Genomic DNA, 27,420 nt, shown 5'->3' with positions numbered 1-27,420 from the left:
CAACCTGGCACATTAAGGTGGTAATATTAACACTGACAGCCGCAGCATTCAATAATGGAGGTCATTATTCATCCTCATGTGCTCTCACCTACGAGCAGTCATTGGTCCATAAAAGACCTATCTGTAATTACTATCCAGTCACAGTTGTTATAGTGAACTAAATTTCTATAAGGTTAATGACTTTCTTTTTCATTTTGTAGTTATTATTTTTCTATTCTTGTCAGGATTTGACACGATCTCCTGCAATGCATTTGTACATCCCTCCTTAGGTTCTTTTAATGTTGCATTTTCCTCCTGCTTTATATATTATAATTTATTCTTATTCATTTTATTTCTGTAGCTTTTATTTTTCCCATTCTTGCATTATTTAACACGATCTACTGCAATGTGTTTGAATATCCATCTGCAGGCTTATTTCATGTTGCATTCTTACTCCTGACATATGTTTTATTTTATTATCACTGAAGGGCCGTTCACAGTTATGAACTGTGTCTTCAGGTCACTATACACTTTTTTAATTGCTCATAACTATTTAGTAAGTTATTAAGTCAAGTTTATTTAGCCAGAGACCATCGAACATACCAATCAAAACATTAAAAACACACAGGAAAAAACTTGCCTAAATTGGTATAGACTAGCATAACAGGACACCTGTAAAATATGACATAAGGTAAAAGCAAACAAATGGTTTCTATTTAAGAAACCAGGATAACTGGATCCGACCTTGAGCATACAGTAAAAAGAAAAAAAACCAATAACGTTTCAAAACTGTCTCTTTTGTAGCAAAAATAAGGGGCAAATTAAAAACAGGGTCCTGGGTGGGGGACATACTACATATAGCTTTACATACTTGACAAACTAGAACAGGTTCACTTTTCAGCATTCCTGCTACCTGGGAAATGGGATATGGAGCAACGAAAATGGTTAGACCACATCTTAAAATGGAACACAGCAATTTCAAAACAATGAGTTTTTATAATAGGGAAATGCAAAAATACACCTTCCTCTACTTTTCAAATGTGACCAATAGATCTTTGAAGAAAATCCATTTGCCAAATTTCATATTGCATGAGCAGCACTTATGGCACAGCAACAGGTTGGTTCATTCTATTTAATTTTAGTTATTCATTAGAGCCTTTACTTTTTAGAGGCGGCTCCACAACCGCACCACCCCCTTGTTAGAAGCAAAGTTTGACCATTAATAACAGTTTCAACACCATCCAGGCCACATTGTACCATTGGTAGCAATAATTGGAGGCAGTGTTTGGAAATTCAAGACAGACAAAACTTGCAACTTCGAACAAGTAATTTCATTACAAGTTTTCAAGAACATTACGTCAACTTGAAAGCTTACAATGAAAGAGATCTTTGACTCTTATAAAGATTAAATGTTATTTTGCAGCAGATAATGATGACACACTCAGAAACATTGATATTTCTCCTAAATATTCCTCGAGGGTCTTCATAACTAGAATTACAATAGGGTTTGTTTTGTGGTGCCCATATATGTTATTTTTAATTGATTCATTCTGGGCATAATGAATCAGGTTAATGTCAATTGTAGTTTTCAGATATTCCTGAATGAACAATACTAATTAAGTTGTTTTCACAATCAATCCACTGTATGTTTCGACCTTTTATGGAGTGGTCTATAATGGCTTTATTGATTATTACTTAAACTTAGGAAACATTTATTTTGTGTACATCCTTTTGTGGCACTGGTGTTGTCACAGAATACATGCCTGTGGTCTTCCTCTATCACTGTGCACAACTACTAGACATAGGTTGGAAAATAACCGGTTTCTAGATTTTAAGGGAAAGCGGCAGGCTATTTTTTAGCATGGGACTCTTACTAATTATGGCCATGCTGGTTTCGACTGTGCACATATGTATTTTGTCTTTCTACATATGTATTTTGCCTTTCTTTCCTTTGTAGACTAGCTGGTGTGTCAGGAATGTCTTGCTTAATGTCTGGAAAAAGCCTCACAACATGTAGCTTGTAGCTACTCAGGTGCTGGAGAAAGTGTGACAAGTGACTGAATCTCTCCTCATAATCAGTGCAGCAACATGGTCTCACTCATGTCAGTACGGCTCTATTATGTATTAATTGGTGCTTTCGAAGAGTTGACTTTTGACAGAAACTCTTCTCACATTCAGTGCAGTGAAAGGGCCTTTTCCCTGTGTGGATTGTTTGGTGATTTAGAAGGTTTATCTTTTGAGTAAAGCTCTTCATACACACAGCGCAATGAAAGGGCTTCTCGCCTGTGTGGATTCTTTCATGCATCAGAAGACTTGACTTGCTAGTAAATCTTTTTTCACACTGTGTGCAGTGAAACGGCTTCTCTCCTGTGTGTGTTCTTTGATGGTATAGGAGAGTTGATGTTTGAGTAAAGCTTTTGTCACACTCAGTGCACTTATAGGGCCTTTTGCCAGTATGAGTGTTGAGGTGCTTTTGAAGATTTGACTTGTGATTAAAGCATTTCTCACACATGGTACAGTGATAGGGCCTGACCCCAGAATGGACTCTATGGTGAATTGAAAGATGTTGCTTTTGAGTAAAACTCTTCTTACACTCAGTGCATTGATATGGCCTGACACCTGTATGGATTTTTTGGTGAGTTAAAAGATTTTGCTTCACAGCAAAGCTTTTATCACATAGTGTGCAGTGATAAGGCCTCTCTCCCATGTGTGTTCTTTGATGCACCAGAAGATGTTCTTTTCGATTAAATGTCTTCTCGCACATGGAGCAGTGAAAGGGTCTCGTTCCTGTATGTAACATTTGGTGGTTTAGAAGATGTTGCTTTCGAGTAAAGCTCTTCTCGCACACTGTACAGTGAAAGGGCCTCTCTCCAGTATGGAACCTTTGATGCTCAAGAAGGCTTGATATTTTGGTAAAGCTCTTTTCACACTCTGTGCAGGGAAAACGTTTCTGTACTGCGTCGATTCTTTGATGATCTACAAGAAGCACCTTCTGGTTAAGTATCTTCTCACACTCACTGCTCATGAAGCGCCTCTCACTCTTGTGGACACTTTGATGTTTTCCATGTAAGCAAATGAGGGACTCTTTTTCATTCAAGCTTCTGTGTTCTGATGGGTTGGCTGCAGAATGAAGAGAACAAGAAAAACTGTATTTGGGAAATGATTGTTAAGGAAAGAAATGCATTACTGTAACAGAAAAGAAAATGTCAAGCTCTGCCTTGATAAACAAATGTTGGGTAGTAGCCAAAAAATATGTGTCATCACGGGAAATTAACGGTAAATCTGGAGACAGACAAGAATCATTCAGTGTAATTAGTTATATCATAGAAACACGCAGTATGCGAGAGTTGGGTCATCAAGTTGGACCACAGTAAGTGGAAAGCAATCAAGCAGTGTCTGCAATGCACCCAACTTTCCAAGAAAACAACTCTGTATCTTTAAAAAAATCCTTCCCCAGCTGCATCATTATTAAAAAGAGGCCACTGTAAAATACTCCCATGTATGTATAAGAGTGGCTTACAGAAGTATTAGCGGTAATGACATTGAAATATTTATGATAAAAATGCTGTATAATCTCAAAACTATGAATTAATCAAACAAGATGTCTATATCATCATAAACAAATGAATTAATAAAACCAGAATCTTTACCACCTATAAAACAGAAAGATTTTACATGAATATTTAAACATTTTTGATGTTATTTGGAATTTGAATTTTTCAGGCCACGGTGCTTGGTCTTTAACTTAACAATCTCCTTGGTGATGACTTCCAGATCTTGCTAGGAGGTCAAAAGATATGGGTATATATGGATAATAAAGTATGCTTAAAAAGCCAGAATTGTGTGCTAAAGAATTTTCTGCTTCCTTTTTATCTTAATTGATCGTATTATCCCGTTTTGTATATACACATGCTCTTCAGATCACAAATTATCAAAGTGTAATCACTTGACGATACCGATTCTTTTTATTTATCAAAATGTATTCAAGGCCTTTGTACCCTCCCCTGGCAACTACCTGACCCATCTCTGGAGCCAGCAGGGTGGCAACAGGGCACTGGGTTCCATGCAGACAGAGCACTCCAAATGTATTGGGCCATTGAGCAGGGAAGCCTACCGTGGGTAACGGGGATCTGCAGTGATTACAGTTTTACACCTAACCTGTCTTCAAATATGGGCCAAGGATTTCAATACCTTGCGAGTGATAGGGCTAACCGCAGCCCTGTAGCACAATTAATGTCAGGGTTGTTATGTGCTGACTGAGGTGGGGTCTCACTAGCAGCTCTTCGATGGTATAGGAGAGTTGATGTTTGAGTAAAGCTGGCTGTCATGTGCTGGCTGAGATGGGATCACACCAGCATCCTTGTGGACAGTCTCAGGCTGATCGCGCCCTCTCAGAATTCAGTCTTCTCAAAGTTGGGTTGTTTCGGAGTGAAGCCTCCCGTGCTTGACCACTTTCAACACAGACTAAATACAGATGTTAGACCAATAGCTAAAAAGTTCTGAAAAGGAAATTTGAAAAGAATCATGGAAGGGAGAAAGGCTGCTCCCAGAGGAAATCCCTATGGAGGGCCCTCAGAACCGTGAGAAAAAAAAGCAGCTAAAGTTTTTCTGGCGTTAGACAAGTTGATCCTGATGACAAGGATGCACAAGATGATCTGAGACATTGCTTTAGGATGAAGATGGGAAAGGGCAGAGGCCAATGGAGAAGTCAGTGCTTAAAAACATGCAAGCCAAAACCCACATGCAGTCACAGGCTGAAAGGACACCTTACAGACTCTTAAAAGCTTAAAATATTAGAGTATTATCATTAGACAAAAAAGAGTAACACGTTAAATCAAAATATGCTAACAATAACTTCAACTCTCTGGCTCCTTACCAACAGTGAAAAATAGCTGTGAGAGAACAACACTATTAAATAGTAGTCACAGTATCTAAAATATTAAAGATCTTCGAGCTGTGGGAGGCTGATGCAGGGCTGAAAAACTAGTGCCAGGTTTACTTTGTCTTTGAGTAGGGCCTTTACTCAAATCCTGTATTAATGATCTTTGGGTTAGTGGGAGTTTGGGTGTGAGATGATCTAAAATATCCTACATAATGCTACTGCTATTCAAGTAATGGGTTTGATGTCTGCTTGCAACACACAAACGGAAGCTCCATGCTGTTGATTACTTTGATTCCTGTGACTGAGTGCATTCCAAACAAAAAAAATAACTTGCCAACAAGGTTGGGAATATTTATAATTTGCACCAGGTACTTATCAACCACGGGATACACCTCTCACTTTTCTTTGATGCTGCCTGATACCATAACTAAGCTGAACATTTCTTCTCTATTAATTGAAACATGAACAAGTGATTTCACAGAGACCTGAGCGGGTGGCAGTGCCAGGGGTGGCTGGTGACATTTAAAAGTGGTAGGGTGTAAAAGTGAGGGATCAGTTTTCAGTAGCGAACAACCACTGCATTTTCTTTTATTTTCACCTTGTCATAATTTTGAAAACTGTGTACCCCCATGATGGAGGCCCCATCGCACCCATTTGCACATAATCACAATTACAACTCAAATGCGTGACCACTGCCCTAAGCGCTCTGCAGAGAGGCCAATGATTGGATGGCCATGTATTCCGAACACTATTTTGAGCCACTGGCAGACACTGTGAGAAACTGGCAGTGCCTTCAACCACAGCTCCGGAGCTCTCAATCGTGCAAACAAGTGGTGTCCCTCAGTTCAAGCTATGCACTGTATAATATTAATGACAAAAATAAAAGTACAGAATCCACATCCTGGATGTGGCTAACAGTATTCTACATTATCCTGCATATTGAATTAACAAGTGTGCAAAACTGATAGCCTACCTGAATTGCAAAGATATCTGGAGTCTGCTGATGCCTATCTGTGGTCCAAAGTCACCCCCAGATGCTCACACTGCGACCTGGAAGAAGATCGACACGGCCAAGTGAAGACGGATGCAAAATAAATGCACCTGTCTGCCTTTCACTTCAAAATTGTGGTGCTGCATCTGTGATATGGGCTGTGCAATGTCTATTGTGCTGACCGAAGGACGTTGCTTAGGGACACGGCTCCAGATTTTGGGTGTGGCTAATACCGTTTCATAGAAACACCTAACTCAACATAGGCGCTGAACTTCGCTCTACCATGAGCTTCATCTATGCGCCCTAGAATTCGTTTTAATCATCTTTGACATACGTGCCAGAGGATACGCTTCATTTTTATACCATTTTGCCCTAAAGAACCCCATGTTTGGGCGAAACGCGTTGGCTGATTGTATCATACGAAGCGCATCAGAGAATAAAAAGACCAGAAAACATTCACTTGCTAATGCTTTTTATTAATGTGTCTTTGTGTATTTAAATTGCCTGTGTCTATATATTGCCTCTCATCCAACCAGTCTGTATGGGCTCCGCAATACAGAAGGTCACAGAGCAGGGCCTGCAGCAGGAGCATCCAGAGAGGAGGAGCGGACAGTGTCCCAGGGGAACAACAGTAGGAAGTGGCCTGGAAATGCCTCCTGTCCCTTGAACGGAGGAGGCATTCAGCTGTGCTAGGAAAGCAGTGAATTCAAACCAGGGCCCACTTTTGCAAGAATAAACAGGGTTGAAGTTTCTGAAAATACAGGATGTACAGCCATCACATTCGCAAGCTACTGGCCCTCTCGTCCTGCTCCTTTATCTACAATGACTGCGCTGAACCTCCCACCTTCCCATTAGGAGCTTTAACTCGACTGGCGAATCTAGCCTTTCTTTCAAGGCGTGACCCCCACAGGTCATTGCCCTTAGGTAGACCCCCTCATGCCTCAATCCTTTCACTCCTCTGATGAAGCTCTGCTTACCTATTGAGAGTAGTTTCTGTTTTATAAGCTCTGACATTGTGGGTTGCTGGATCAAGAGGACGGGGGAAATTGGAACTGGCAGGCGCATTCAAATGTCTTGATCCTCTGAACATGGACATTTTTGAAGCACTTATTCCCTGTGCTAGGGCCAGCAAATAGGAGGTGTCTTGAGCGGCAGTGGCAGCAGCGGACTTCACGTGGTCCTGTGTCTGTAATCAGTAAGGGAACGTGTTTACAATAAAATGTTATCAGATGCTGGGCTCCATTCTTTTTCTCGCAGTTTCATATAGTGGACCTGAATTTTATTAGTGCTTTTCATGAGCACCAATTACGTTACACAAGTTCATATTCTTTTTTTTACCAGCATAGAGAAGTTAAATGATTTGCTGAGAATTACAGGATGCTGCGCGGATGCCGGGATTCGAACCTGTAACCCCAGGGCCAAAATAAGCAACTCTTTTTATGAATGACCTGCGGCTGCCATGTGGTGCCTTTTAAATGTTGCACATTGAAAGTTTTAACAATAGATTAGGAGCATGAGTCCCCCCCATCGCCTCCTGGGTCTTAATAAGAATGAAAATTACACCACCTCCTCTTCACACCACTTTGTGCACGATCCAGAGTCACCCCACTCTTGTATGGCGTATACTACAGTTATCCCTCGTTTACCATCTAGGTTTTGGGCATACACATCTACATGCATATATCGAGTGTTGCATTAGGCGCTTGCGAGCTGGGTGATAAGGGTGTCCTATCCTATCAGTTTCGCTGCAATAAGCGGGATGCCAAAATTAATTTCGTAAGGAAAATGAATAAGGAAAAGAAAAAAACTCTAAGCCACATATTGCACTGTTCATCTAGGGCACCTGTTAGTGGTAGAAGCGCTCTAAATACTTGAATAACTTTATTCCACAAGTCTCCAGGCAGTAACCGAAACTCCGGAGCAGAATGGCGTCTCACACCAAATACAGCGCGGGAAGCAGATACCTGCCGAGTCCTGGGCTTCAAAAAAGGGGAAAGGCTTACCTGCACCCGTGTCGTTTGAGACCACGGCTGCAGGCCCCTTTCTTTTTCCAGCAACTGTGTCCCCTACCGGAAATAGGAGCTGCCTGCCAAACTGAAACTAAATGCATAGCCACTCTCGGTCGCCTCGGCCTTACCCAATTAGGAAGCCTAATCTATGGAGGCGAAAGGAGTGCTGTAATTGTCACCACCCCCTGCACTCAGTGCACTGTGAGCCAGCCCTGCCCCTTCCCATTACCCTGAATGGCGCTCCACTGACCGTGCCCTGGGCCAATTCATTAGCGCCCCATTTGAAACCCATGCTTTGCCGCTTTATGCAGCCACTCCCACAAGGCTGATGTCACCCGCCGCCTCGCTCCTCGCTTGTGCCTCGAGGGCGAGGAATAGTTCTCGCCCAGCTTTGCACATGCGCACATTGCGCAGGAAGACTCTTCCACTTCGAGACAAAGTAAGTAAAAAAAATATATATTTTACATAGTCTAACTGTCTTTCAAGTTTCACGGGGGAGCACCAAGCAGTGAGCACTTCTTTAAACTGCTCCATTGGTGTTCATTCTCTCCCTTTAGTTTTCCCCGATGCTGGTAGGTGGTACGTGTAGGAATTCAGGCATTCACAGACCCAAGTCTTTCAAACACCAATCTGAATGGAGATGTAGAACAGGAACCTCTTCCAACTTGCATCCTGGTGGCAGCATTGATCCAATGTGGACAGTTTTGTTTTCACACTTTGTGATGGGAATTCCTCCAACCTGATGATTTATGGAGATGATGTTATCATTGTTGGTACCCTCCCCCCACTCACTAGATTCTACATAAGTAATTACTTCAGCGGTATGTGCTAATGTGCAAGCCTTCTGTCAGTAACTCACTGAATAAGAAGAGTTGAGAAAGAAGCAGGAAGGCGCAAGCAGCTGCAGGGTGTCCTACACCATCTGATAGTCCTGAGATACAGCAAGTCTTTTTGTGGTACTTGAATGCTGTGTATGTAGGAGTTGCTACACTGAGCAAAACAGTTTATGATTTGAATACTCATCAGGAGACAGTTGGAGGACTCAGTAGGAGTGGGGCTGATCTAGGAAGAATAAGATATCAATTTACATGTAATGAGTCAACAAAGCAGTTTGCATGCATTCAAAAGGATATGCACAGTGGGCTACTTTCAGATAAGTCTAGACCTCCAAAAGCTCCTCTAACACTAGATTAGAGTGAGGGCTGGTGCTGGTAATCCTGCCTCTGGGTGGATGCAGGCAACTTGGATTTGACACTCGCATAGTACTTATGAAATGTTGACCTTTGTGTGGAGGACTGAAGAGCATCCAAGGACTTGGCAATGTCTGCGTTCTTGATGATGCTGGTGTTAATGCCTCAAGAGGCGCGGTCTGCCGCATTCAAGGCCCATCTGATGTTCCCAGTGGAAATTATTTTGCACTTCGCAAGCAGCCTTTCTCCCTTCTTCCTCTGTGCCTCAGGGAGGTGCTTGATGAGGTTTTGCATTTCCTCTCATTGATGCCCATCACATTGAGAGAGTAGGTCTACTGAAATTGTGAAAAGCTAGTATGTGTCAGCCCTCACTACCGCTCACGTGTCGGAGAAGTTTACAAAAATTATATGGATAGAATGCTAGAATAAATGTCAGCCTCTGGTAATTACTGGAGGCAGCGTCCCTGTCCATTGTTATTTTGTACATCATGCATCTCACTTTGGACCCAGCTATAGGCAAATCAGTCCTGACTGTGCTCCAATAGGAACAGTCCAGCTCAAGCTTCCAGGCAAGGTCGTCCATGAATCAGACCACAAGCAACATAAGAGGAGTTTTGTCCTGATTGGGCTCATCAGTCGGGTGCAGCTTTGTTCCAGTGGCACAGTCACCATGAGATCCATGTCTGGGCATACCCGACACACATAGGGCATCACATTGAAGTATAAAAAACAGTGATGGGTGGAATGCTTGAATTAATATCAGCCACTTGTAATTACTCAGAGTCGCATCTCAGTCCATCGCTATTTTGTACACAATGCCCCCTCTGTTTGGACCCAGCCATATGCAAATCAGTCTTGAGCCTGTTCTAATAGGAACAGTCTAGCCCGAACTGCCGGGCCAGGTCCTTCCAGAACTACAACACAACCAACCCAACACTGTCTGGACTGTTCCTACTGGAGCAGGATTAGGACTGATTTGTTTATGGCTGGGTCCAAACTGATATAGCATAAAGTGCAAATTAACGATGGACTGGGATGTGGCCCGAGTACTTACCAGTTGCAGAGATTAATTCAAGCATTCCAGCCACCATTTTTGTGTACTTCAACTTGTCAGTTGCAACCATTGAGTCTGTGGGGCTTGACCATACACTTGACGGATACACTAGATCACCTGGAGCCGGTTTGAGCTGGTTTTCAACCTTTTGGGGTTAGACCCTGGTTTTAGCTGGCTCTCAGAAATTGTTTGCAGACTACAAAATGCCCTCGCGCAAAGGGGTAATGCCAATGTCTTTGAAAGGATCTCCACTAGGAATGCATCTTCACCTTGTAATTGTGGGCTGTCCTCTGAATTACATATGCAGATACGTAGAGATGTCATGCAGTAGGGAGGTTTGGTGGGGTACCAGTCGAGGTCAGGTTCATCTGGGAGATCCTCATTGTGGTCCTCCGATGGGTCATTTCCTTCTCTGGGCACTAAAGGCTCAAAGTACCGGTCGTTAGGGTGATAAGGACTAACAGGGTGTGAATCATAGTAGATAGAGGAAGGAGGGACTGTGGAAAGTGTTGTGTTGGGGCACTGAAATAGCAGTGATGACGGGGAAAGCCTATGAGAAGGGGAAGAGGTAGCAGGCTTGTCCCCAACCCTTTGGGCCTTGGAAGTGTAGGAGGCCGAAAGTGTGAATCTTCTTCCTCAAAGGTCATCTGCTGCTTTTTGAGGACGTGAAAGGGTGTGCGAGTTCGGAAGCAGACGGCTACGCAAGATTCTTCCCCATGTAAGGTGTTTGAACATTTTCTTTTGCCTCCTTTCAGGGACCTCTAGGAGCAGCAGCTGGATAGATCCTTCTATGTTGTCGGATCTTGGCATTGAGGATTCTGTCAGCCTCGAGGCCAGTCTAAATGGGTTTTTTGCCATTGACCCTGGCTCCAAATCTTGATGTTTGGCGCCTCGGTTCTGTTAACAGGTGGAGTGGTTGAACATCACTTGGTGGAGGCTTGCTTGGAATCAAGGGAGGCTCTCAGGGTCGAATGGTGGCTACTGGCAGAGTCGGACCCGAAAGAGCAAAAGGCTCGTCAGGCCTCCTTGTCGTGCTCCAGCAACAGAGGTTGCATGCGCCGTGATGGTCTGAACAGGTGTACTCATCAATGCATCCAGAGCAAAACTGGAACGATGTCCATTCCATAACACCCCATATAGTCATTCTCTGGAATACGACTTGAAAGTATTGAAGTCCTGTTGATTCCGGTAGGTGGGGGTGTCAATTGCAGTACATCGAAGAGTCGTCGATGCAAGGATTCCATCCAAGATTCTTATGCACAGGTGAAAATCGTCTGATCGGGCGATGGATAAGCAGCAATTGTTTTCGATGCAAAAAAGTTCAGAAGTTGAAGGCTGGTCCAGAAGAAACCGGCCAAGAACCTATCCTTCCTGGACCTGGCATTTGAACAGCAACATCTGATGGGGGAATAAAAGAATCTGAAGTGAAGCCATTGTCCTGGCTCTGTGATTCAAGGGAGGAATCACAGCAAGTCTTGTGACTCGAAACTTCTTTGTGATCCAATGGAGGAATCACAGCAAGTCTTGTGACTCGAAACGTCTATTAAGAAATACATGTTACAAACATCCAGGCCTAACAGTAACTGGCAGCCGTATGAAGAGCATCTGTATCTACAGCAACACCTGTTACAAGCAAATATATTTTAGACAATGCTGCTAAACACTTTCCAAAGTCTATCAAAGGCCTACTGTGTTTTGAATTTACACTGTTCCAAAATAAAACCCTTTTCTCAAAACTACACTGCATCACCTTTTACCTCTAGACTGCTGCCTAAGCCTGTCTGTAGGAGAATAGGATCTGCTTCTTATGGTTACCCCCACTTTTTATATCTCGCCTGGCGTGGGCTGCGCACATGCGCAGTCTCGCTGGCGAGATTTAATGATTTGGGGTATTTCCTGTAAAGGGCATTAAGCCCCGTTCCTCTTTTCCATTGGCCGGCGTCACAGTTTATGCTAAACGGTGGCCAGCCATTGGAAAAGAGGTGTTGGTGACGTTTTCATTCGGCTTTCTGAGCCGTCCCATTTGGACGGGCTCGTCTGCCTTCCTTCTGCCGTGAAAGCTTTCTTATCTTTATGGGACTATGTGTTTCAAAACACATGGCCCCATAAAGACAAGAAAGCTTTCACGATGGACGAAAGTGAAAGCGGACCGTGCTTGTTTTTTTTTTGGGATAACATGTCACCCGCTTCCCTTGCAGCTACGCTCTGATACCATCGGACGCTCAAGCGGATCACTCTCACTCAATAATAAGGTTATCGCGGGGATATCTGCCTCAAAGAGAAACTCGATACATTGCATCTACCTCTCTTTCATGTGTTTTCATATTGAACAATAATCTCCAGCATTAGAACCAACAGTGAACCTGGTTTTCAGAGTGTCCATCGTATCAGGGAAAGGCAAGTTGTGACCTCTGTGAAGGTGTTGCAATCTTGCATGCTTGTGATGTTTTAGTTGAAATGTATGGACAATTGCCTGTTATATCAAACACATGGTGCTTAAATATTAAGGGGGGCTTCCCTAGATAAATAACAACCTTTGGTAGATTATTCTTAACAAGTCCAATGCACTTGGCCCATGAGGTAAGTTGAGGCATGGCCCATGGCCGTTTTCCGACCGTAGGAACACTGGACTACAACTCCCTACTGCGTTGTAGTCCAGGGGGAAAGTGTCAGGAAAGAAACACGCCATTTGACACGCGTCTGGGGAAGTAACCAGATATACAACAGAGGATCGTAAGCACAGGCCCGCCTCCCACATTACGGCAGTGGAGGGGGCCCCGCTAGGTCTTATGGATACGTCATCCTTCTGATGAAGTAAATAGGAGTTCCATGCTGAAGCTATACTACGCTACACACTGTGTTGTTTAATGGCATTGAATGTTGGCAACTTCTCTTATCATTATGGCTGCATTGTTATGTACCACACCCCTCCCCCCGGGGCCTCTTACTGAGCTTCTGCTGTCTTTGTTTATAATGCCTTATATGAGTGCCGAGATGCGAAAGTGGTTTACGGGCACAATACCAGGGAGTTCATGTCCTGTGCTTGTATTGAAAAACTCCGCTTGGAAAAATATGGAGTTATAAGCATGCAACGCTAGCATAATGCTTTAAAAGACACATGTGCACACTACCAGGGGGTATATCGGCACTGAATAGCAGCACGTTTTTATCAGTATGACCGCATTGCTATGTACCAAATCTCTCTCGGTCCTCTTAGTTAGTTCCAGGTGTGTTTGTTTACACTGCCTTATATGAGTGCAGGGATACAAAAGGGGTTTACAGGCAAATAACCAGGGAGTTAAAGACCTGTGCTTATATTGAAAAACTCCACTTGGAAAAATATGGAGTTAAGCATGCAGCACTAGCATAATGCTTTAAAAGACACACGTGCTATCACTTCACCAACACCCAACAGCACGGGTGTCGTACGTACCGTGACAGGGAAAGGCACGTTGTGTCCTCTGACAAGGTGTTGCAATCTTGCATGCTTGTGATGTTTTAATTGAAATGTGTGGACAATTCCCTGTTATGACACATGCATGGTGCTATGCACAAAAATCAATGTCTGTGATGTCACTTTGCAAACGTATGAGTGTGTATGGCACCTTTTTGATTTACACCGTGTTGCACTATTTCAAAAGAAAAGTGCAAGATGGCCGCTGCTTTTGGCTAGCTCCTGGGCTTGGGATCCTATACCTACTAATATCCCTGGTTATGCCCTGCCATCCACCCACCTACTATTTGCTGTCAACTACTGGATCTATTAACAAGCAGATTTTTTTAATTGCTGGCTAAGACCTGTCCTACTCTCCACATCGAGACCCATGTAGTTCCCCCTGCATCGGTTCTAGGACTTTCTGTTGTGCTGGTCGTGCTGTCTTCTACCCCTGATCGGATGATCTAGCATGCGTTATGGTGTTGCGCTGGTGAGCTCCTGTTACCCAGGATGTTATATGGGCCTCCCTGGACCTCTGTGCGGCAGCCTTGATCTTTACAGAGTGCCTGCATCCCCTTTGTTTTTCCTCTGCGATCGGGCCTTCGGGGCTCTGTGTGTTCACAGCCGCTCCCGCTGCAACGGACTGGCAGTCAGTGTTCTGTTTGAGGTCACGAAGCAGGAATTCCCTTGTACCTCAAGCGGCATTTTTCCGGGCTACCTGAATACTGGTCTAAGCGCCCCAGTACTAGGTTTTCACTGCTACACTCGCTGGACCCGAGTTTCTGGCTCCTGGGAAGCACTCTGTTTAAATGGCCTGTTCTGAGGCGACTGGTCCCCTGTGCACACCTGTCTCTGGTGGATTGTTGTGCCTTCTGCTCTCTAGCTGGTTTCGATCCTTTGCCTGCTCTGGTTGGATTTGCTCTCCATCTTGTGCTCTCCTCTCTCCCCTTAACACGGGAGCACTCCTTATAACAAGCATTAAAAATGCAATAGGTCTCGATTTGATTAAGTTAAAGCCATTTGCTTTGATATAAAATACCATTAGCAAAGCAAATGGCTTTAACTTAATCAAAGGCGAGACCTATTGTATTTTCAATGCTTGTTGCTGATGTTTCACTGTTTTTTGACTTTAGTCTGGCTGGGGCCCTGCTATTCAGGACCCCAGCCTAGCTGCTTCCTCTCTAAATTGATTCCATGTACCTTAGGTACACCACAGATTAGATTCTGGGGTGCCCTTATAAGTCCCTAGTATATGGTATACTATGTACCTAGGGTATAAGTACCCCAGAGGCCTACCAGGGGCTGAAGTACAAGTTACTTACCTTCGGTAACGATGTATCTGGTAGAGAGGATTCAAGCCGCAGATTCCTTAACGTAGAATTATCCCCAGGCGTGAGACTGGACCCGGAAAACGTTCTTGCCCAGCATCTCTGCGCGCCAGGAGGGCGGCACCATGCGACTCCGCCCTGACGTCCTCCGCGGGCGTGACGGCAGCGAGGTCACATAAGCCCCACCCCGGCGCGCTGACCTCAGTTTGCTTCGGAGAACTTTTCCGCGCCACAACGCGGAGCCATCACAACAAAACTGAGGAGAGCATGAGAACAGTGTGCGAAAAAACCAGAAAAAACAAAACCGAGAGAAACAAAAGATGAGGAACAGCACCAGTCGGCACCAAAGTACCAGGAGGCTACAGCAGCAAGGCCAGTGCAGGGAAAGAGCAAGGCACCACTGTGAGGAACAACTGTGCAAGCTAAGGCTATAGCACCAGTTAGCACCAAAGCATCAGATGGCCATAGCAGCACAAAGCACCACTCCGTGGGACCACCTTGCAAGCCAAGGCGACAGTCATCCTGGAAGCACGAGCATTTGAAAGCACCGTAACAGAAAAAGAGAGTCTGTAACAATAAACCATACAGTAAAGGGCCCCAGCCCAGAACAGAGGAGCAACAGCAATCCACCCCCAGACCATACCGTCAAAGAGGGTCATATCCCCTGAAAGGAACAGGAGGCCAAGGGACAGGCAAAAGAATCCCCAACGGAGAAGACCGCAAGGGGAGCAGAAACCCTAACAAGAGAGGGAAAAAGCAAAAGTAGGCCCCTACACTGGAGAGACACCAGCTGGAGGAATGCCTGACCGGAAGAAAACCAAGAGGACACCCACAGAAGGCAAGCCACCCAGAGGGAGGCGAGCGCAGAAAACCCCAACTGAGGGTCCTCACAGAACAGGGAGGAAGGGCGGGTCGTGAAGGAATCTGCAGCTAGAATCGTCTCTACCAGATACATCGTTACCGAAGGTAAGTAACTTGTACATCTGATAGAGACTACTAGCTGCAGATTCCTTAACGTAGAATATATATCCTAGCCATACCCAGAAGGGAGGAGGGCCTGAGAGAGAGCCTCCCCACCAGGAGAGACACAGGGCCCCAGCAGGGGACATGTCACAGGGACAAGAAGGGAAAGGCCAGGATATCCTAAGCCCAACCAAGGGAGAACGCCCAACCCCCCACAGGGGCAGACAGCGCCCGAAAAGCCTCAAGGAACACAAGGACCACCTCAAACCCCAGGGAGAAGAGGTAGAACCTGCGGCAGGGCCCACCGTAAGAAACACACACACTGTGATAGAAAATAGCGGAACACACCTCGGCCGCAAGCAGCGGACAAGGCAGGAACGGCTCCACTGCCAATTGCGCAGACGGAAGAAGAAAGGCACAGTTGTGCAAAGCCCCAGGGGAACCCGAGGCAGGGGCTCAAGGGAACATATCAAAGGCCACAACGGTGGATTAGAAGAAGCAGGCCTACACAGGCATGTGCAGCCAGCAGCAGGCAATACCACGGAACAGCGCACCCAGGACAAGCCAGACGCCAGCTCAAGGCAGAGGCTAGGGAGGGCCAGGACACCTCCCCAAAGGAGGGGATGGCGCAGAACACACACACTGACCACAAAAGAAGAGAGACGGAGGACGGACCAAGCCGTCCACTATAACACAGAGGCCAAGAAAAACCAGACCCTCTGGAACACCAGACAGAGGACCAAGCCGAAACACCGGACAGAAGTGCTGAACTGCCACAACACGATGCTGCAGACAGCAGGCCAGACTGGTCTAGCGATGTAGTGAACAAGAAGGATGGACCTGGGCGCAACGCAAGCTGCTGCAAGACAATCGTCAAGAAGATCGCACCTGTGACATACTGTGACGCCACGGAGAGCAAGGACCCCAAAAAGGGCGACCACACCTCCCTAGCACATGACAGAGCTATGTAATAGCTACAATTACCCCATATAGGGTATGTTACGTCCCAATAAAACATGGGAACCCCTCTTAAGAAAACATTTCCGCAGCAGAGGACAAACAGAAAGACCTGCGGGTAAAACCGCAGACGGCTTGCCACTCAGCCAGTAAAGAAGACACAGAAGGCCTAATCTCAGGACCTACACGGGCTTACCAACAGCCAAAACCACAAGTCAAACATAGGCCGGACTGGCAACCAACACCACCGAAGGGCCAACTGAAGGGCCCTGAAGGCACACCAACCAGACAGAACACGCAACCGGGGCTACCGAACGCTAGACCCCAGAATAACAAGGGGAGAATACCTCTCAGACCACAGCAGAGGACTGACATCCAGGTTTACTGAGGGGGGGGAGGAGGAGGAGGAGGAGGAGGAGGGCGAAGCCCCGCAAGGATCCGCTGAATAGCAGAATCCGCCGGGGCATGAAACAGAAGAGTGCCATCAAAAGGGAGGTCAACCAGACGCTCCCTAACATTTTCAGGAAAAACATTGTCCCGTAGCCAAGCATGGCAACGGAGGGCCACAGAAGAAGCCATAGTGCGACCAAGAGCCTCAGACATCCAGGGCCGAGCGAAGAATAAACGCAGCCAGCTCCCAGCCATCCAACGCATGGTGCTGCAGATCAGCGCAGGCACCCTCTTGAGAATCACAAGACAGGAGGGACTCCACGGAATCCCACAAGCAGGAAGTGGCTCTGGCCAACACGCAAAGAGTGTTGAGCGCCCGCAAGGCAGCACTGGAGGAAGCGAAAATGTTACGCCCCCACAAATCCAGCCACCGGGCCTCCCTGGACAGAGGAGACAAGACCGAGGGCAAAGAAGGGAAGGCAGTCTGCAGAAGAGGGCCCCTGGTAGAAGGGTGGAAGGAAAGGCAGACAGGATCATGCAGAGCAGGATGGTGGGGGTGCAGAAGCGACTGGGGCAGCGGGTCCCTCAACAGAAGGCTCTCCTTCTACATCTTCAACCGCCAGCTACGCTCCGCCGACCTCTCACTCGCCACCGTCCAGCGCATCCGAAGAACAACCACCGGCGGGAGATCCTTCTCCCACCTCGCCACCAAGACATGGAACACCCTCCCATTGAGCCTACGACAGACCCAAGACCTGCTGACCTTCAGGAGGATACTCAAGACCTGGCTGTTCGATCAGTAGTGGCCCACCCCCCCAGCGCCTTGAGACCCTCGCGGGTATGTTGTGCGCTTTACAAATGATTGATTAATTGGTTGGTTGGTCCCCCGTGGCAGGATGCCCGCAGGCTTCCAAGAGAGAAGCAGCTCCCATCCACCAGAGCCCTGATGGAGAACCTCAAGTAAATGGTCCGCGGGGAAACAGGCAGCCGGGTCGCCCATGCGCAAAATCCCAGCGGCCATGGAGACAGCCCGGGCGAAGGCAGCACTCGCTTCCATAGGGCAACGTGGTGGGGAGAGCAATTCCTCCGTGGGGGACGGCTGTAAGCTAAGCCGGCCATCCCCCAGCCCAACCAGAGGAAGAAACGGCCAAGCACGGACAGGAGAAGGCTGGACAGACGAGTGGGGAGCCTGAGGCGCCTCTGGGGAAGACTGTGGGAGCGGGGACGGCGAAGAACTCTCCTTGGAAGACGCCGGGGAAAAAGCCACGACGCGGCGTCCCGTCTCCGGGGAAGAAGATCCAAAAAGTTGCCGAACCTCTGGAGAAGAGGGGGCTTCCGAAGACGAAACGACGAACCCGACGCCGGCATGGTGCCGTGGAGTCCGCCACAGGCGCCGGCGTTGACCGGCGCCAAAGGGGACGCCGAGACGACCTCCACCACCGGCAGAGCGGGGGAAAGATATGGGGTCAGAGCCGGGGCGGCCAAACAACGAGGCCGAAAAGGTGCCGACTCGACCTCCAAAGAGGCAGCCGCCTGCGTGGAGAGACGAGAGGGACCCGGAGACGCGCCCCAGCCAGCCCATGCGGCACCGCCTGGGCCGACAGCCGTCGGCGCCTGAGCGGCATCAACTCGGCCTCGGACAAGGCCACCGCCTGCCCAGAGGACCGAGGAGGACTCGGGGATGAGCCACGAGTCCCGGCAACGTCCCGCAACACCACAGGGACCCCCACGGGGGTTTGCGGTGATGCAGAGGCACCGTGGGCTGAAGGAGGGAACCCATTTGGGCCGCACCCCGACGACACCACACCCCACCCCCACAACCTGGAGCCAAACCTGTCTGCGCCGGGGCCGGAGCCGCCAGTGACTCCACAGAAGGCCTCGCACACGGCAAGGGATCCGTGGACATCCCAGGAAGGGGAGGAGGAGCCAAGGAGGCCTGCAGTGCCGCAGCATAGGCCTCCATTTGGACTCCGGACGCCCCCACGCCGGGAATTGGCGGGTAGGGTGGCGACACTTGAGGCTGCACGACCTGCGAAGCACCTGCGCCCCCCCATGGGACGGGGACCGGGCCTTGGGGACAAGCTGCGACACTTACCAACGGGCCGAACAACGCCCCTGCGGCCTCTCAGGAGGACGATGCCGGAGATGGAAGCGGCGGTTCCTGGACCCTGCCGCAGGGGACTGACATGGAGACGTCGACCTGGACATGCGGGCTGAAAGGAGCTTCATCCGGCGCTCCCGCCGGGACTTCAGCTTCATCTGCTGGCAAGCCTCGCAGTCCGTGGAGTCATGGTGCTCCCCCAAACACCACATGCAAATGGGGTGAGGGTCCGTCGCCGACATCTGGTGGGCGCAAGACGAGCACGTCTTAAAACCCGAAGGCATTTGCACACTGTTCTCAAAAAAGAAACACAAAGCGTGAAAAGAAGGCCTGAAAACAGGCCAGGGACACGATCCGGATCCGCGTGGCACACGGAAAAGAAGGAAACTGACGTCAGTACGCCAGGGTGGGGCTTATGTGACCTCGGTGACGTCACGCCCACGGAGGACGTCAGGGCAGAGTCGCATGGTGCCGCCCCCCGGTGCGCAGAGATGCTGGGCAAGAAAGTTTTCCGGGTCCAGTCTCACGCCTGGGGATAATTCTACGTTAAGGAATCTGCGGCTAGTAGTCTCTATCTATCCTAAAATGCTTTTTGGTTAATGGCAGAACCAAGATTAAAATAAATTCTTAGTGATACAAAATATGAAAAATTACAACTGGTAAATAGTGTTATTAATTATATACTTCATTTAAAAATGGTGAGCATTTAACAAACGCTGATTTTTGTTAGTGATTTAAATGTACATGGATTGGTAGCAGGGATAGGGAATAAGTTACAATTGAAGTTAGACTAATGGAAGAAGTAAGGGTGGGATACAGTTTTACTCATGGGGTGATTCACAGGTGCCACTTACCCGCAGAAGTAAATCATGTTATGTTCACAAACTCCACCTCCAGGTTAGCAGAACCAGGCTGAGAAGGTTTTCATAATAAACAAACAAAAAAAATCGCTTAAAATGGATGAACATTTACCAGTATGGTGGACTTAGACCTAATCACACATTTGGAATTAATGGTAAATTTGGAGGTTCTGGTAAGTCTGTGGGTTTTCACTAACATTTCCATTGAACTTTACCTCGTTTACATACATTCAACTAAACTGATAAATGAACACAGAAAGTCGTTTTTTGGGGTATAAAAAAACTCTTAAGAACTTCTTATTTATAAGGCTTCAAGAGGAGGGACTTTTCCAAGAGGGGAACGATTTTCGGTGTGTAGAAAAACAAAATATTGTGTCACTATTATCGGTGTCTGTGCGGTTCACACTCAGACATTTGTGTGGCTTCTAAGCCCCTAGTGCTCCACTTGCACATTATAAATGGGCGTTAACAGGCAGGAACCCCGCCGGGACAGGCCTAGGCATATGCAGAGGTACATTTATTTTCCAGGTGCGGGGCCGCACGCGTTGGGGTTTTTTCAAAGGGATACATCAACTCAACTGACAGGAAGTTCCCACGGGGAGCAGATTGAGGGGTTCGAGAAGGGTCGGGCCCAGTGTTCTTGATAGGGTCACATTTTGGTTAGGGTTGGTGATGGGGCCAGGGTTAATTTTAGGTTGGGGTTTATGGTTGCTGTATGGGTCAGAGTTGGTTGATGTTTGGCTTTTCGTTTAGTGTTCGTCAGTTCTTTAGTTGTCAACTGAATGCATTTATTCCTGGGCTCCTCCGCAATTCTTCCTTAATTACTTTATTTGTTAATTTCACACGAGAAAATGGAGGTGGACGGTGTAGCATCACACGGTCTAGTTGTTGAAAGACCGCCCCACTCCATCCGCAGGCCAGGCGTGGCCTGCGGGGTTGCCAATTAAAGGAGCCGCCAGCTCAGGGGCGTGGTCTCCAAACACAGCGCGTGTGTGGACTAAGTCTGTTCACCGGCTCCGCGCTACGCGGCCCGCTCAGTGCTCCAGGGGCGTAGGTTTAGGGCCATCACACTGGCGACGAAGGTGGGAGATCAAAGACCCGCGCACCAGCTGCCGAGCGCCCGCCATGCACCGGAGCGAAAACAAACGAGAATTGGAGTGCCGGAAATCGGCGCACGTGCACTCGGCCACGCAGTGTCGCCGAGAATAGCTAAAAGGAATACGGTGAGTGCATCCTCACGAGTTTACCCCATGAGGACAGCCAGCCTAGTACTGAAGAGAGCTGCAAACAAGCACAGGGCCAAAACCAAGTCCTGTAAAAGTATACCAATAGTGAGCTGAGGCCCAGGGGAGGCTGCTAAGGAAAGGAAAAAAACACAGGCCCACAGCACACCCCCCTTGGAGATCCACTGCCACCGAACTGCAACAGGCCCACAACAGCACCGAGGCACATAGCAAGAGGCCTAGCTACTCACTCTGGGTAACCACAACCAATACAACAAGCAAGCAAGGGAGGGGCAAACCACCTGCCCCACGACGACAGGGTAGCAACCAACAATAAGCACAATGGGAGACAACAACCAAGGGGCAGCACCAGGCCCAGGGGCCGCACCAGGCCCAGGGGCCGCACCAGGCCAAGCAGCCGCACCAGCCCACGTTCCATTCCGAAACACGGCATCAGGAGTCCTACCCCCATTCAGTGAGCTATAGGACCCCGCGACAGCCTCTCCCCGATGGAAGATTTGGATAGAACGGCTCAACAACTACTTTATCGCAACCAGGGAGATAGACGACGCAGTGAAAAGATCCCTGCTCCTGCATTACACAGGGGACGAAATCTTCAAGCTATTCAAGCACTTGCCCAACACAGGAGCAGCCGCCGATTACAAAGCGGCGGTGGCCGCCCTCGACGCCCATTTTCATCCACAGTTGAACCCAGATTTCGAACGGTTCAAATTGCGCCAAGCCCAGCAGAGAGAGGGAGAATCGATGGACGTATTTTATGTCCGGCTTCGTGAACTCGCCAGCACATGCACAGAAGATGACCAGCCAAAGGAAATACGCGCACAACTGATCCAGGGGTGCCGAGATAAGACGCTGAAAGGGCTCATCCTGCGCCAACCGAAGATCGCACTCGAAGATATGCTAGTACTAGCAAGGTCACACGACCTTTCGGCAGCCAGAGCAAATGAGATGGACCAAGCACTTATCAAACCCCAGGGACGGTCCGAAAATATCAAAACAGAACGTGCAGACGCTCTCCGAGTCAAGCCAAGAGGAGACTCATTCAGAACTCCAAAGCCGGAAGGAACCAAGCCAAGGTGTGGATACTGTGGACATGAACCACATGCCGCGAAAGACTGCCCCGCGCAAGGAAAAACGTGCACCAACTGCGGAATACGCAACCATTATGCCTCCGTATGCCGAAGACGCACCAGAGGTCGCGAGTTCCGAAACCGAAAGCCCCCGACAAAGGCAGTACGGCAACTATCAGTATCAGAGGTGATGCCGCCAGAAGACTCGAAAAGGAAGGGTAGGAGATACCAAGAAGCGAGTGAAGACTCGTCGGACGATGACGACGGAGAAGTGTACCTGATCTCGTTTGCGCGGGAACTCAAGCTACGCCGCAGGCCTCAACCAACGTGTGTGGTCCACGTGGCGGGAACGGAAGTGAAAGCAGTCATCGACACTGGTGCCACAGTTAATGTTATGGGCCTTCAACAATATTGACGCCTACGGCCTTGCCCTCCAGTGAAGCCATCCAAAACCAAAATCTACGCCTATGGAGCGGACACCCCTCTTCCATTGAAAGGAAAGATCACAGTTCCCGTCAAGGCAGACGACCTTGAAGTAACGACGACAATCCACGTCATCGATAGGGAAGCAGACACCCTACTAAGCAGCCACACCGCAGAGGACCTTGGACTGATTTCTTTCGCAAGGAGAATCCAGACCCACCAAGTAGAGGAGCTGCTCAACCAGTTCCCTGAGCTATTCCAAGGGCTTGGACGCATCAGGTGCGATCCGGTCAAACTACATATTGACAAAACAGTCGTCCCAGTTGCCTTGCGACACAGGAGAGTCCCATTCTACCTGCGGCCGCTGGTGGAAAAAGAGCTAGAGACCCTGGAAAAACAAGACGTCATTGAAAAAGTGTCGGGACCAAAGCCCTGGGTGTCCCCAATGGTCATCGCGGAAAAGCCTAAGCAGCCGGGAGCCATACGACTCTGTATCAATATGAGGTTGCCAAACAAGGCCACACGGAGGGAACGCCACATCACGCCAACAATGGATGATATTATCGCAGATGTAAATGGGTCAAAGTGGTTCTCAAAGATCGACTTAAACGCAGGATACCACCAGCTCCCGTTATCTAAGGAAAGCCTCTACATCATCACTTTCAGCACCCACCTGGGGCTACGAAGACTCAACTTCGGAATATATTCAGCGGCGGAAGTATTCCAAAACACAATACGAGAAATGTTGTCAGGCTTACCCGGTGTGTTAAACGTCAGTGACGATATTTTAATCCACTCAGCGACGGCCGCGGATCACTACAAACACCTTCGCAACACACTGACATGCCTCAAAGAACACGGGGCGACCCAACACAAGGACAAGTGCCAGTTTTTCCAGCCTTCTGTAGAGTTCTTTGGGTACGTGTTCAACCAAGAAGGCATCCAGGTAGACCCAAGGAAATCACAATCCATCAAGGACGCACCCGCACCGACAACACCGACGGAAGTGCGCAGCTTTCTAGGTATGGAAACATACTGCGGGAGATTCATCCCAGGATTAGCCACTCGAGCGGAACCCCTACGAGCCCTCACAAGATCAGACGCAAAGTGGCAATGGGGGCAGAAAGAGGAGGAGGCGTTCAAAGGAATAAAGGATGCCCTTCTAGGAGAAGCCACGCTAGCATACTTTGACCCAACGAAGCGAACGGAAGTACTCGTGGACGCAAGTCCAGTAGGGCTCGGCGCCGTGCTGGCCCAGGAACACGAACCGGGTCACTGGGCAGCATTATCCTTCGCCAGTAAGTCCCTGACACCTACAGAAACCAGATACGCTCAAATTGAACGAGAAGCGTTGGCTATCAAATGGGCCTGCAACCATTTCCATCAATACCTAAAAGGACAACCGTTCACGATGGTCACAGACCACCAACCACTCGTGCCACTCTTCAAAGGGATGGCGCCTCACCCACCTCCGTGTATCGAGAGATGGGCAGTTCAGCTGCAACCGTATGAAATGGAGGTGGTATATCGGCCAGGAGCCAAAAGCCCTGCAGACTTTTTATCCAGACACCCCGTCCCGGTCAAAACACAGGAGGACACGGAAGACATCAAACATTACGTGCACCTAGTATCCACAGCGGCCTGTCCCCTGAACATGACTCTGGAGGATATCAAAGAGGCGGTCACCACAGATGCGGCATACAACAAGACTCTGAAAGCAGTGCAGGAAGGGTCATGGGCAAACTAACTAACTAGCTAACTCCTGGAGCCCGGAAGAGCGAGAACACATAGCGAAGATGTGGCACATACGAAACGAACTGAGCGATACAAGCGACGGGATCCTGCTCCGAGGACCCAGGCTGGTGATACCACGAGCCCTGAGACACAGGGCGACGCAGCTGGCCCACGGAGGGCATCAAGGAATCACAAAAATGAAAGCAAGAATGAGAGAGAAAGTCTGGTTCCGGAGCTGGAGAATATGGTGGAAGAATATGTCCGGCGATGCCCGTGGTGCCAGTTGACCAGCAGCTTAGAAAGACCTGCTCCGGTGATCACCGAAGACGCTTGCACCGTCCTATGGTCAAGAGTAAGCATAGACTTTGAGAGCTTCCCCGGAGGGAAACACACGCTGGTGCTTGTGGATGCGTTCTCGAAGTACCCCATAGTAGAACCAGTGACATCCACAGCGTTCGCCCAAATAGAACCCATCCTAGAGAAAGTGTTTGCCATGTTCGGATTCCCACACGAAATCTGCAGCGACAACGGACCACCATTTCAGGGAGCCGAGTTTGCCACCTTTCTAAGACAGAGAGGAATACATCACCGGCGGATAACCCCTCAGTGGCCGCAAGCCAATGGCGATGTGGAACGCTTTATGCGCACACTCAACAAGATGTTTCGCATTGCAGGCGTAGAACAAGCAGACCCGGAAAAACGACTCCACGAATTCTTGCGGGAATACCGGAGCTCGCCACACTGCACCACCCAGAGGAGCCCGTGGGCACTGATGCTTCATGGCCCACAGAGAGATCTACTTCCCACCTGCCAGGGGTGGTCGCCACCCCCAATGGAGGCCGAGGACGTGCAAGACCGGAGAGCCCGCCGAAATCAACGAGCAAGCCTCCATCGCCGGGCCGCACAGAGGACACTCCACACGGGGGCCACCGTCCTCCTGAAGGACCGCCGCCCTGGAGGAAAATTTAAAACTAACTATGAACCAGGGCCCTGGACAGTCACCGCGAATCGCGGGACCATGGTAACCGCCCAAAAAGGAGGAGAGGAGTTGTCCCGAAATGTGTCCTGGTTCAAGGAAGTGCCCCCAGAACACAACCGGGAGGCACACGGAGGGACTAACAGGTGGCGCACCTACACAGACACCAGGGACCACGGAGACCATCACCGTACCTGTGTCCAGCCCAGCCCCAGAGGGCGGACCTCCCACCAGTCTGCGACTGCGAGGCTCTCCGCAACGGTATAGTCTGAGGCCGAATCCTCGCCCCAGCCAGCGGTTGAAGGACTTCGCCTGCTGAGGACATCCAGATGCGGCCGGCGGAAGACACGCAAGTACCACCACCTATGTGGTTGCAAGGCGCTGCAGAGCGCACAGACAAGGATGCAACCTGATGTACACAGGGCAGGGGCTGCAAGGCGCTGCAGAGCGCACAGACAAGGATGCAGGCAAGGGGCTGCAAGGCGCTGCAGAGCGCACAGACAAGGATGCAACCTGAGGCACACAGGGCAGGGGCTGCAAGGCGCTGCAGAGCGCACAGACAAGGATGCAACCTGATGCACACAGGGCAGGGGGTTGCAAGGCGCTGCAGAGCGCACAGACAAGGATGTAACCTGATGCACACAGGGCAGAGGGCTGCAAGGCGCTGCAGAGCGCACAAACAAGGATGCAACCTGATGCACACAGGGCAGGGGGCTGCAAGGCGCTGCAGAGTGCACAGACAAGGATGCAACCTGATGCACACAGAGCAGAGGTCTGCAAGGCGATGTAGAACGCACAGACAAGAATGCAACCTGATGCGCACAGGGAAGGTGCTGCAAGACGCTGCAGAGCGCACAGACAAGGATGCAACCTGATGCACTCAGGGCAGGGGGCTGCAAGGCACTGCAGAGCGCACAGACAATGATGCAACCTGATGCACACAGGGCAGGGTCTGCAAGGCGCTGCAGAGCGCACAGATAAGGATGCAACCTGACGCACAAAGGGCAGGGTGTTGCAAGGCGCTGCAGAGCGCACAGACAAGGATGCAACCTGATGCACACAGGGCAGGTGGCTGCAAGGCGCTGCAGAGCACACAGACAAGGATGCAACCTGATGCACACAGGGCAGGGGCCTGCAAGGCGCTGCAGAGCGCACAGACGAGGATGCAACCTGATACACAGAGCAGGGGGCTGCAAGGCGCTGCAGAGTGCACAGACAAGGATGCAGGCAAGGGGCTGCAAGGCGCTGCAGAGCGTACAGACAAGGATGCAACCTGATGCACAAAGGCCAGGGGGTTGCAAGGCACTGCAGAGTGCACAGACAAGGATGCAACCTGATGCACACAGGGCAGGGGGATGCAAGGCGCTGCAGAGCGCACAGACAAGAATGCAACCTGATGCACACAGGGCAGGGGGCTGCAAGGCGCTGCAGAGGGCACAGACAAGGATGCAACCTGATGCACACAGGGCAGGGGGCTGCAAGGCGCTGCAGAGGGCACAGACAAGGATGCAACCTGATGCACACAGGGCAGGGGGCTGCAAGGCGCTGCAGAGCCCACAGACAAGGATGCAGACAAGGGGCTGCAAGGCGCTGCAGAGCGTACAGACAAGGATGCAACCTAATGCACCCAGGGCAGGGGCTGCAAGGCGCTGCAGAGCGCACAGACAAGGATGCAACCTAATGCACACAGGGCAGAGGGCTGCAAGGTGCTGCAGAGCGCACAGACAAGGATGCAACCTGATGCACACAGGGCAGGGGCTGCAAGGTGATGCAGAGCGCAAAGACAGCTGCAGGGACAAGCTGGAAGCAGGAAGATGTAGCAGGTGTAGGTGG

The 27,420-nt window shown here is 49.1% G+C and overlaps 1 protein-coding gene across 2 annotated transcripts in view; it reads right to left on the bottom strand.

Moving 5' to 3' along the window:
* Nucleotides 1-536: 536 nt before the first annotated feature.
* The window catches only part of LOC146800023 (uncharacterized), a 227,382-nt gene continuing 200,498 nt past the window's right edge, over nt 537-27,420 (bottom strand). For both annotated transcript variants that reach the window (XM_085620929.1, XM_085620928.1), the window contains exon 7: nt 537-3,099. In XM_085620929.1, the coding sequence (XP_085477055.1) occupies nt 2,078-3,099 (1,022 nt within the window). In that variant the 3' untranslated portion in view covers nt 537-2,077. The remainder of the gene's footprint in view (nt 3,100-27,420) is intronic.

Source organism: Triturus cristatus, chromosome 8 (genome assembly GCF_964204655.1).
Source record: "Triturus cristatus chromosome 8, aTriCri1.1, whole genome shotgun sequence".
Taxonomy (NCBI): Eukaryota; Metazoa; Chordata; class Amphibia; order Caudata; family Salamandridae; genus Triturus; species Triturus cristatus.
The sequence above is the reverse complement of the archived record's forward strand: the minus strand, read 5'-3'. Positions and strand labels throughout refer to the sequence as shown.